This window comes from Eucalyptus grandis, chromosome 2 (assembly GCF_016545825.1).
Source record: "Eucalyptus grandis isolate ANBG69807.140 chromosome 2, ASM1654582v1, whole genome shotgun sequence".
NCBI classification, from domain to species: domain Eukaryota; kingdom Viridiplantae; phylum Streptophyta; class Magnoliopsida; order Myrtales; family Myrtaceae; genus Eucalyptus; species Eucalyptus grandis.
In genome coordinates, this window is record NC_052613.1 from 56544606 (window position 1) to 56557330 (window position 12725).

Here is a 12725-nt window from a genome sequence, read left to right on the forward strand (position 1 = left end):
AATACTTATGACCATTAATATCGGGAGTTGGGAAAGGTCCACAAATATTAATGTGGATGATTTACAAAAGTCCCCCGCTCCTTGTGACACCATGTTTATTGCCCTTTAAGGAATTTTCCTTTAATACAAATAATACAAGTGTCAAAATTAGAGAAATCTAGAGATTGTAGAATTCCATCCTTAATGAGGTGATCCATTTTGCCTCAATATATGGCCCAAAAGGTCATGTGATAATATTGAGGAATTTTCATTCTTTGATTTATGTTTCTTAACAATTTTAGCAACTTCATCATTCACATTCATGGAAACTAATGATTCAGTAAACAAAGCATCTAAACACAGTTTGTAGAAGTTTCCCTTTAACATACCATAACTAATAGTCTCGCTATAATGAGAAATGGAACAACTTTTATTCTCAAACTTAAATGAATAATCATAAGAGGCAAGTTTTAAATTAGAATTAAGTTTCTAGTGATACTAAGAGCGTAAATGGTATTGACTAAATCCAAATTGAAACCACTCTCCAACACCAAATAGAGAGTGCCAATAGTTTCAATTGGAACGTTTTCTCCATTTCCTACAACAATGTTATGTCCCATGTTTTTAGATTCTTCCTCGAAAGGAATCTCTACAATGAATTAGTTATGTGTAGAGTCGCACTAGTATGAATCCACATTATATTTAAAGGAGCATCAACAAAATAGGACTTATAACAAACACGACTTAATAAAGTATTACCATTTCTTCTCCAACCATTGTTAGAATTTTGAGCATTATTTCCTCACATGTTCTTTAGCTCTACAAAAATGACACTTAGAACCACTTGGTCCTTTCAAACTAGAAGGACCTGCCTTGTCAATCATAAGGTTGGGAGTACCTCTTGTTCCCATAATTGCGACCCTTCCCGTACATCTTTCCTTTTCCTCTATTTGAAATAGATGTAATTATGTGAGCATTGTCAAGTTGTTCGGATTTTAGCCTCCCTTCTTCTTGGACACACATAGCAATTAGCTCACTCATCTTCCATTTTTCTTTTTGCATATTAGAGTTGATCTTAAAAGGACCAAACTGTGTAGGAAGAGATGCCATGATGAAGTGAACAGGGAAACCTTCAGAAATTTCCATACCCAAAGACTAAGTTGAGTAGCCATGGCATTCATCCGCATAATGTGCTCACGAACAACATCGATTCCATTATACTTGAAGGTAATCATTTTGCAAATAAGAGCAGTAGCTTGTGCCTTGGAAATGTCCTCATACTGCTTCCCAATGTGAGCAAGGTACTCTCTTAACATTAAAAGAGTCAGGTATGGCTCCATCAATAGCGGTCATTATGGAACCTTACTTAATCATCAAAGATATGCAGTTGGTTCGCTTCCACTTTTCATGAGCAACTTTTTACTCGTTTGAGCTTTCAGCCATAAGTTCACTAGAAGCGTCAACCCGTAATACATAGTCCAAATCTATGACCCTAAGAGTAAGACCTATTTTCTCTTTCCATTTCTTAAAATTTGTACCACTCATTTGTTCAATAGAGGAAAAATAATAGCAGTAGGATTGTATGCTAGATTAGAAAAATTAAATTCATGCACATTAGTACTTTCAAGAAATTCACAAAAGTAAATAAAAATAATTTAATTCATTATCCTAATAAACTAAAAGAAACACAATTCATTTGCATGGAATGGTAAAATACATGAAACCTTATCAAAAGAAATCTAAGGATTATCTATAGTCTTCTGTTAGGTTGACTATAAACACTTAAAATAGATTCTTTTATAATATACCAGCAAATTTCATAAGGCAATGATAAATCAAATTAAATCGCCATTGGTCAGAATTAATTCGACTCACATATTAGCAATTTAATTGCTTATCAGATTATCATTACACTCAAAATTAAATATCTCAACTTTCCAATAGGCTAGTTTCAAATTTAATCATGAGCATGACATAAGATGGTTTTTATCATAATTTAAATTGATTTAAAAACAATAGTCTTTCATTGGGCCAATTATTGCTCAAATAGTTTAGAATCACAATTGAGAATAATATAGGCTAACGTACAGCGCAAGTATCAAAACTTGACACAAGTGAACACTTAAGTACCAAAACTACCAAAAGATTCACTTTAGTACCACTTTTTTTGAAAATTGGGATATTTATATGTCAAGTCCGGCGAAGGTAAACGAAAATTCGATGTGGCATATTTTTAATAATCTAAGTGGTTTATGTAGCACTCTGGAAAGTTGACTCAACAATGAAGATGCAAAACGATGTCATTTTGCCGCAAAAATCAAATTTTAATGTATATATTAATTAAAATAAATTAAAAGAACCAAAAAAAAAAAAAAAAAAGTGCAGCATTCAATGAGGGCCTAGATAGCCCTTGCCACCACTGTTGCCCCACCATTGCCGACTAGGGTCAGCAACGATGGGTGAGGGTCGACCGAGGTCGTTGGACCTTGAGCAAGGGCTGGCAACCCTGGCCAACTACCGACAAGGGCTTGTAAGCCCTCGCCCACATCCAACGAGGGTCGCCAACCCTCACCTAGTCAGGCCAATAGTTGCCAGCCGCTAGCCTAACCTACCAACGAGAACCTATAAGCCCTCGCCAAGGGGAGGGTCACTAGCCCTTGCCCCAAATCTAAGCGACGGCTCACCAACTCGATGGCGATCGGCCAATATCGCCAACCCTTACTCAAGGCCCAACGACCCCGATTGACCCTCCCCCCAGTGTCGCCAACCCTTGCTGGTGATGGTGGGGTGGCGGCGATGAGGGTTGTGCAGGCCCTTACGCTTTTTTTTTTCTTTAATGAATTTAATTCTTTTAATTTATTTAATTACTATATATATTAAAATTCGAATCCGGAGGCAAAATGATGTCATTTTGGGCTTATATAGCCATGTCAGTGCCAAAACGACGTTGTTTTACACTTACCTGACCATGTTAACACGGAATGATGTTGTTTTGTATTTAACTCAACAGAAAAATGTCACATCAGCAATTTGACTGGAAATTTTTGCCATTGGCACTTAAATGCCCCATTCTTCTCCAATTTTGACACTTAGATGTAATTTTTAGAAGTTTTGGCACTTAAATGTCCACTTATGCCAAATTTTGGTACTTGCGATGTACTTTAGCTGAATTATATATACATCATAGAGTAATACTTGATAATTTTCACACAACCCAATCGCCATTAACAATATTCGCTTCCCAAATACATGGGTGATGAATAAAGGAGAAGGGAACAACACAAAATTAGATTATTCAATGGTCGAATCATGAAATAATAACCAGAATATACGATAGTATTTACCGATTTCAGACATTTTGTTTATAAAAACTCAAAAAGATCTTAATCAAATACATTATTTGCATAAGGTATTCGAAAATTAGTTATCATTATTGATGGTTTTATATGAGATGGGCTTAAGGCCCGTCCGCCTATGTTGGGCTTAAAAGCCCGGCCCACGGAATTAGGACCCGTGCATGGAGGGACGTATAAAAGGGAGGAGAGAGAGGGAGAACACACCCTTTGAACATTACGTACGTTCCTTCCTCCCTCTCTCCCTCCAAAAAGAACAGTAAGCACAAGGCCACTTTCTTCTCCCCTTCCAAGGCGAATTGGCGTCATCGGATCGAACAGGGCCAATTTCTCTTCCTCACTTCAGCATTGGTGTTTAATCTATGGCTAACAAGGTATGCTCGAATCCGTGGTGTGTTTTAGGATCGGTGATACGTGTTTTCCCGGGCTTCGTCTTCCGCATTCAGTTTAGGGGTTTGATTTAGTGTTGAATCCGGTTTTTGGGGATCCGTTATTCCCAACATTGGTATCAGAGCCCTAGTTCACGTTTTCCCGACCTGTTTGATGTTTTTTGATTGATTTTTCGCGAAAATTTTCCACCGTACGGATCGAGGCGAGAAATCTCGACACCCGAGCGATGTTCGTCCATTTTTCGAGTTTCTGTGACTTGAAATCGATTTCTGAAAGTTTAGGGTGAAAGGGCTCGTCGAGGCGAGTCCGCGACATGTCATGCGCCACTGGGCGACGCCGCATGCGCCCACATGCGCTGCCAGAAGCCGTTGCGCGTGGGTGCGTTGCGCGCCACACGCGCCGGTCGGCAAACCGGCATGTGCGCGACGCCGGCGGCGAACCGGCACGCGCTGGTCGGCGAACCAACGCGTGCTGACGTCAGCATGACGTCATCCAATGGTCGGTAACCGCTGGGATAACGTCATCGATGACGTCAGCGCCGATGACGGTTGGCCGAGCAGTCACCAGCCGGCGATCCGACCCAACCCGACTTGCGGAAGCCTGGCACGCGCAGGCACATGCCAGCTGACGTCTGCGTGACGTCAAGCAGCGCACGCGCGCAGCATGTGCCGGTCCGTTCGTCCGGTCCAACCGGCAAGCCCGATGACCGTTGACCATTTACCGGCGTTGACTGTTGACCTGCGTTGACCGTTGACCATTGACCGGAAAAAAAATTATTTCTTTTTCAATTATGTTTGTGTGGGTTAGAGGTAATCCATTTTTTATTTTGCATTTGTTGCATAAATCATGGAAAATTATGTATTTTCCATTTTGTTTATTGTGGATTATAAGTGATCTATTTATTGGTTCCGCATTTGTTACAGGAACTATGATGCATTATGCACGGATACCTGCAATCCCGAGAACGGACGAAGGAAGAGCTAGACTTAAAAGGCTGATGAAAGAGTTAGCTGATTATCGGTGGCTTGATGGTGATTTAGTATCACACATGGTCAGGGTCAATCAGATAATACAAGAAATCATCTAGAATTGTTATCTTATGCCGAATTTTGAGAAGGTGCCGGCATTGATGAACACTCTTCCACCTGAATGGCAAGCAGTGTTAGATCGACTATGGGAAGTCAACATGGTCCCAAGTTATAGGAGGCTAGTGGAAGCTTTTGTAAAAGAGCATTATAGAATTGAGTTAACCAAAACTTCAACCCTTAGATTGAGCGCCACATAGCGCAAAGTAAATGCGCCTTGGAGGCAACATGAGAGCTCTCCAAAAGTTTTTCCATAGTTGGCAAATGTGCCTTCAAATTTCTCAGATATTTTGACTGATAGATTAGAATGGACATTCCCTATTTATTTCTTAAATTAGTTTGAGATATTTTTTTTAAAATGTGAATATCTCTTTCTATGTTGATATTTCTTCTTTGAATATATTACTTAGTGTAATTAATTGTTATATTATGTGAAAGCATTATTATTCTATTGGATGTTAGATATTATTTGCTTTTTGTTAATTACTGATTGTTGTGGGTAGTTAGCTGTGGGTAGTTCATAGAAGTTTTTGTAACTTCATAGAATTTATTTTGCATAAGACAATTATATTAATAATAGTTTTAAGTTATGATTTTTGGAGGATGATTGGAAACGTAGTAACCTTTTGATTTTGAAACCTTACTTGAAATTATTCATTGATATGATGGGTCTGTGCAAAGTGGATGCATAAATGATAGGCATTAATTATTCGTGCATATATATATGATGTGTTCAGATCGATGGTTTTAGCAACTAAGAACGTAATTGCTGATATGAACGGCAACAATTATGAAATATTGAACATGAAAATTCACTATGTGCTGGAAAAGCAAGAAGCACTAGAAGCTCTTGACCATGTTATGGAAGATCTTGAGAATGCTGTGTGCCACCTTGAGCTAGTAGAGGACCGCTTAACGGCATGTGAGCCGAAAATAGATATTTGCAATGCCGGTTCTAGCTCATAAAGGGATTTGAGCTCTAAGCGCAAGCGTATTGATTCGTTCAATATGTGGGAATACAAAAGATCAAGTCCTTATTGCAAGAGATCAAGAGTTAACCAACACAAGAGAGGAAAACGTCCTCAAGTGAAGGAAATGTCAAGGGTGAGGTGTTACAATTGTGACAAAAAGGGTCACTATGTTCGCAACTGTCGTGAGCTAAAGAAGGTAAACACCTCTTGTACATTTGAGAACTTTGCTTATGTGTCAAGTTCTGTATTATTGGCTGAATCCAATCCTTTGTGGATTGTAGATTCAGGAGTAATAGACCATGTAGAGAAGGATAGAAGATCCTTCGTGGAATTCCGACGAGTATCAACTGGAACTAAGTGGATCTATGTAGGAAATAACTCCAGAGATGAAGTTAAAGGGATTGGCACCTGCCAATTGAACATGCGTGATGGACGCACCTTGTTCCTACATGATGTTCTATATGCTCCGGAGATTCATCGAAATTTAAATGTCTATTTTTGGTGTTGGTTAAGCTTGTTTTTAGTGTGAACTTCTGTAATAGCAGTGTAGATTTGTATTTGCATACAAACTACTATGGTTGTGGTCACTTTTTGGATGGTTTTATTGTACTAAATATTGACTGTGGTGATGTCAATATTTGTTATTCCCTTGTTTCACGTCTTCTACTTCATATGATAATGATGTCAATGTGTGGCATGCTAGACTTGGTCATATTGGCCAATAATGTATGAAAAGACTAGCCAAAGAGGGCTTGTTGAGCAACATTGAAAAAGTCGATTTGCCCATATATGAGCATTGCCTAGTAGGAAAACGACAAGGAAACCATTTGGAAAAGGTAAAAGAACTGAATTTCCTCTGCATTTAATATATTCTGACGTCTGTGGTTCAATGAATGTGAGAGGAAGACATGGGGCTGTTTATTTCATCACTTTTATAAATGATTATACTCGATTCGGATATGTCTATTTGATTACTCATAAATCCGAAACATTAAGTTGTTTCAAAAGGTTTATGAACTTGGTAGAAAATCAAATTAGACAAGAAAATAAAAGCATTGAGATCCGATCGAGATCGAGAATATTTATCTGATGAGTTCAGAAAATTATGTGGTGAAAAATGAATAAAAAGACAGTTGTCTATTCCAAATACTTCTCAACAAAATGGTGTTGTAGAGAGAAGAAACAGAACCCTATTATAAATGGTTAGGTCCATGATGGCACATGCTAACTTACATATCACTTTTTTGGAGTGATGCGTTGTTAAATGCTGCCTATATACTTAATCGGGTATATTCCAAATTAGTTAGTTCCACTCCATATGAGTTATGGATAGGTAGAAAACCGGACTTAAGTTTACTTAAGTCATGGGGTTATGCTGCCTATACTCATATGTCCTCTCACAATTTTGGGAAATTGGGTCCCGAAGGAAAGTAGAGTATTTTAATGAGATACTCTGAACACTCGAAATGGTATGTGTTCATAGGTGAGCAGGAAAGTGGGAGTATAGTTGAATTTTAATCACGGAATGTCACATTCTTAAAGGATGAATTTCCTAAGAAGGGCAAAATAGGAGAAGATTACCCCTATTTGAAACCTTGGATCAAGATAATGATATTAGTGGAGTTCGTCCAAGTGGGAGTAATATGAGAAGTGATGAATTGAATTCAACTCATTCTCAATTGCAACCACATGATGAGACAACGTTATCATTATCTAATCCAAGTGGGAGCATAATGGGGAATGATGTGCTAAGTGTACAATCTCCCATACGGCGAACAAGTCGCCAAAGTATTCCCCGTCGACGTTTTGACATTGAAGGGGAAACTTTTATGATTGCTCCGCAAGATGAGGATGAGCCAAGAAATATTAATGAGCCTCAAAATTGCCCTAGTAAGGAAAAATGGATTCATGTAATGGAAGAGGAAATGGAGTCAATGAAATCAAACCAAGTCTGGGAACTGGTTGATCTTCCAAAAGGACGCAGAGCTATTGGGAACAAGTGGGTTCTCAAAATAAAGCGAAAGGATGATGGCTCGATAGAAAGGCATAAGGCTCGCCTTGTGGCGAAGGGGTATAATCAACAGGAATGAATTGATTATGAAGATACATTTTCTCCTGTAGTGAGATTTACCTCGATTTGCATATTTCTGGCAATAGTGGCTAGTATGGATCTTGAGTTACATCAAATGAATGTAAAGACTGCTTTCCTCAATGGAGAATTAAAGGAAGGAAAATATATGGAACAACATGTTGGTTTCATAGTGAAAGGCCAAAAAGAAAAGGTATGTTGACTTTTGAAGTCGATATATGGCCTTAAGCAGTCGTCAAGACAATGGTATATACGATTTCATAATGCCATAATGGCATATGATTTTACAATGATAGATGAGGATCATTATATATATATCAAAAGATCCAATGATCAATTTGTGATCATATTATTATATGTTGATGATATACTAATTGCCGGAAGCAATATGGAATTTGTCAATACTTTCAAGAGTTGGTTGTCTTCCAACTTTGAATTGAAGGATATGAGATTGTAAACCCATAGACACTCCTATTGCAAAAGGTGGAGCATTGAGCCATAGACTGTGTCCAAGGATTTCACAAGAGAAGGAACAAACGAAACATGTTCCTTATGCTAGTGCTGTTGGGAGCTTGATGTACGCTATGATGTGTACAAAACCTGACATATGTTATGCAATTGGAATGGTGAGTGAATACCAATCCAACTCAGGTCAAGCACGTTGGAAAGCCGTTAAATGAATACTAAGGTATCTAAAGGGGACTGCTGATTATACGTTGAGTTATTATGGAAATGATCTGCAACTCAAAGGCTATTTTGATGCTTATTGGAGAGGAGATTTAGATGAAATAAAATCTACCTCTGGTTTTGTTTTCTTACCGAATAATGGCACCATATGTTGGAGTAGTAAGAAACAAAAGTGTATAGCCTTATCTACGATGGAAACTGAGTTCATGGCATTATCAGCAGTAATAAAAGAAGATGTTTGGCTTAAGAGATTATTGGATCATTTAGGTGTTATTTGAAGTGCTGAGATTCATTGTTGGTTAATTATGATAGCCAAGCAGCAAAAGCGTACACCAAAGATCTAAAATATCATGGCAAGACCAAACATATAGATAAAAAATATAATTTTGTCAAGAATATGATTGCACGAAAAAATGTGAACTTACAGTACATATTATGCATAGAATGGTAGTAGATCCTATGACAAAGCCAAAACCTAGAGATGTGTTTTGTGGCCATGTAAAATCTCTAGGATTGCGTAGAGTCCGATGTACTGGATTATAATTTTCCTGAAGTGTTCACATTTGATGAATTTGTGTTTTTCATCATTAATGCCTATGAATCTTTGTTTGATCTTTATGCATCTTAATGCTCAATGCATTACTTTAAGTTGAGAAAGTATGTCGAACAGATATAAGATTAGCCCACTCACACGGGTAATCGCATCTATTTACTGTGTGATAAATAAAGATGAAACTGTTTTTAAGCTTATTATCTAGGTGATAATCGAGAGCTCAAGCTTAAAATACGTATGTCGCCTTAACTGAGTGTTAAGATGATGACATAATACTTACTATGTCCGAAAGTAAAATACCCCATATATTTTACTTTATCTATCTATGATGCCAGATGTGAGTTCTGATGAATTTTGTGAATGAGTAGATACGTGAACTCAAGTTAGACATTGGGTATGTCTAAACTATCATCTGTACGGTATTGAAAGGTATAGACATACGCTCCATGGGAAATGAGTTAATACCATAATACGTATTTCATACTACGTATGCATGAAACGACCAATAAGAGTGGCAAAAGTTTGATCTCAACTTTTATGTCGTGTGAGACTCTTGAGGAAAAGAGTTCCTCAATTCTTAGTCCCCTTATGACTTTTACTTATTCTCAAGATTTCTATTTAGTGTTTGTTATCTTAGGATATTGCCAATGGTCATGAGTTGATTCGATCTAATGGGACATTTCTAGAAAAGCAAGCTAAATTGAAATTGAGAGTTTGAAGGGAAGAGGAAGATCGATTTTGGAGAATCACATTATAGTTTTGTATTCACCGGTTAACCAATTATGACTGTTTTTAGGATAATCATAATTGTGAATACAATATATATATTTCATTGTTTGAAAGAGATCAAGAGAGATATAAATGTGATCGATCGATCTAGAGTACTGCATACTAAATCTACTCAGGATGTGATGCCCATTATGAGCTGCTATATATTCCTAACAGATGTATGGCAACAAGCTCTCAAAGTATGCTAGTCGCACGGATTATTCACCGGTATGAATGTTAAAGAGAGGTAAAAGAGAATTCTGTTCAGCCCACCATGTGCGAGTGGGAGATGATGGTTTTATATGAGATGGGCTTAAGGCCCGTCCGCCCATGTTGGGCTTAAAAGCCCGGCCCACGGAATTAGGGCCCGTGGATGGAGGGACGTATAAGAGGGAGGAGAGAGAGGGAGAATGCACCCTTTGAACATTACATACGTTCCTTCCTCCCTCTCTCCCTCCAAAAAGAACAGTAAGCACAAAGCCACTTTCTTCTCCCCTTCCAAGGCGAATTAGCGTCATCAGATCGAACATGGCCAATTTCTCTTCCTCACTTCAACATTGGTGTTTAATCTGTGGCTAACAAGGTACGCTCGAATCCGTGGTGTGCTTTAGGATCGGTGATACGTGTTTTCCCGGGATTCGTCTTCCACATTCAGTTTAGGGGTTTGATTTAGTGTCGAATCCGGTTTTTGGGGATCTGTTATTCCCAACAATTATATATTTATTCCATCATCAACAAAACACTATGAATCAATCATAAAAAGGGCGAAAGATCATAATAAACATTATAACCATGTTCATGCGTTGAATAAACCAACGCTCAGATACCACAAATTAGATTAAGAGGATCTTTCAATCACATGAACATGATTAAAATCAATAAATATAACGTATCCGAATCAAACGTAGCCATTAGTGATCCAACAAGTGAGAAGATGATGTATGAATCTTCACCACTCTCCTCTATGATGGTTGTGATTGATGTATTTCTCTCTAAATAATTTTGTGGAAACAGTGAAAGCATGATAATGAAATGCATATATTCTCCATCAAAAATAGATCTTATATAAAAGGAGTAATGGGACCAACCTTAGAGCTGCGAAATCTCAACCTCCTATCAGAGTTTAAATATGGATTCTACATGCCTAATTAGATATCACAGTATATTACCAATAAAATATTTAGCTAAATTTGGTATATATCAAATATTGATTAATAGAACTGATAAGTTAAAGTAAATGGATTGGATCTCGTCAAGTCCAACACGTTGATCGACACGCCATAAACTATATAGAAACATTACGTAGACATAAGACAGGAGAACGATGACGGCGATGACGGCATCAACTAACAATTCAAAGTTCGACATCGCAGTTGGTCTGCTTAAAGGCCTTCCCCGGTGAGTGGGCCTCCACTTCGCCGCAGAATATCTGGATCCTGCAGTGGTCCTGCTTCCAATGCAGGGCCTTGAACTTGACGCGCGCCTGAATGATCACGTTGATCTTGATGTCCTCGAATCCCGTTTCCTTCCAGTCCTTCAACGTGGACCCATGTAGCTCCACATTATTTGACGTGAGATACACCCAGAACTCCTTGAATTTGTCCTTGTCGTGGAATAGAGGCGGGCCGTTGGCGGACGCGAGAATTTGGTCCCGGATCTTCACGGACACATTCATTGATTCATAGGTGAATGTGACCCGGTGATTGGAGTTGTTGGTCGACATCTTGATGCTGAAGTTGGCAGTGACGAGGCGGCTCCGGTTGTTGTTGGGCTTGAAGTTAGAGACCAAGACGTCCTCGACGGCGAACTGGAGCTGCCTCGGGTGGACGGTGAGCCAGATGGTCGAAACCCCTAGCACGATGAGGAAGATTATGGCGAGCAAGATTGAGGATGCCCATGTCATTATGCTCGAGTGCGCATCCCAAGGGTCTTCCTCAGCGTCTGGAGCACAACGTTTGGCGATTGCCATTGGCGACTGATGCGGGAGGCTAGTGCTTCTCGTTTCAATATACCTCCAAGCGAAGTCGCTAATGGTTTGGTTTGAGTTGAGAATGGAGTGAAGAGGGTGTGTCTGCTTTCTTGTGCAGTACTTTAAAGGGAAAGAGGGGTGCCATTTGCCTTTAATTTTCTTTGGTGAAACTCAAGAAATGTGGCCGGGGGGACGTATTCAGAATGCTTCGATCTTTGCTTGTGATGAACCAACTAAGAGATTCAGCTTCCAGGGGAAGTGTGTACAAAATCAATCGAGGGGGTACAGTGACCGAAAGCTATGTCTTGGTTGAGAGATTTGATAAGTAGACAGTTTTAAGGACTTTAATTTATCGATATTTATTTGCATAACCTACTAACGCATCAAATATCCTAACTTTGTATGAGATTATTAATCTAAGTTCTAGAGTGACTTTCAATTTTTGCCATATTAATTACGGATTTGTTTTAAATCACCAACTCTCATTATTCACCAATACCTTTTTGTTTTCGTTTATTTGCTGACTTTGTTACCGAGTTACCCATTTCTATTTTTCAAGTATAGCAACTCCTTAAATTTACTAACTCTCTCTAGAGGTTATTGACCTAATTAGTGTGACTTACTAATTTTCTCGCATTTAATTACCACCTAATATTAGATTACAAATAAGTTACTTAACGACATTTATTTGTTTCTTTCTTTTTAAGTTGGCATCTCTTCTTATCATTTACAAAATTTTATATGTTTTTCTTAACAGCACCTTAAATTTATCATCTTTTTTTAGAGAATTTATCAACCTTATTTAGAGTAACTTACCTTTCTTTTCAATTATCAACTAATTTTTAGTTCCCATCTTTTGTTAAGTTGCTTACAAGTTTATC

General features: G+C 38.3%; 1 protein-coding gene across 1 annotated transcript; it reads right to left on the reverse strand.

Moving 5' to 3' along the window:
• Positions 1-11229: 11229 nt before the first annotated feature.
• Positions 11230-11844, reverse strand: LOC104435736 (NDR1/HIN1-like protein 2). Its single transcript, XM_010048435.2, has one exon. It carries the CDS (start codon positions 11842-11844, stop codon positions 11230-11232), a length of 615 nt encoding a protein of 204 aa, XP_010046737.2.
• Between the last annotated feature and the right edge of the window lie 881 nt (positions 11845-12725).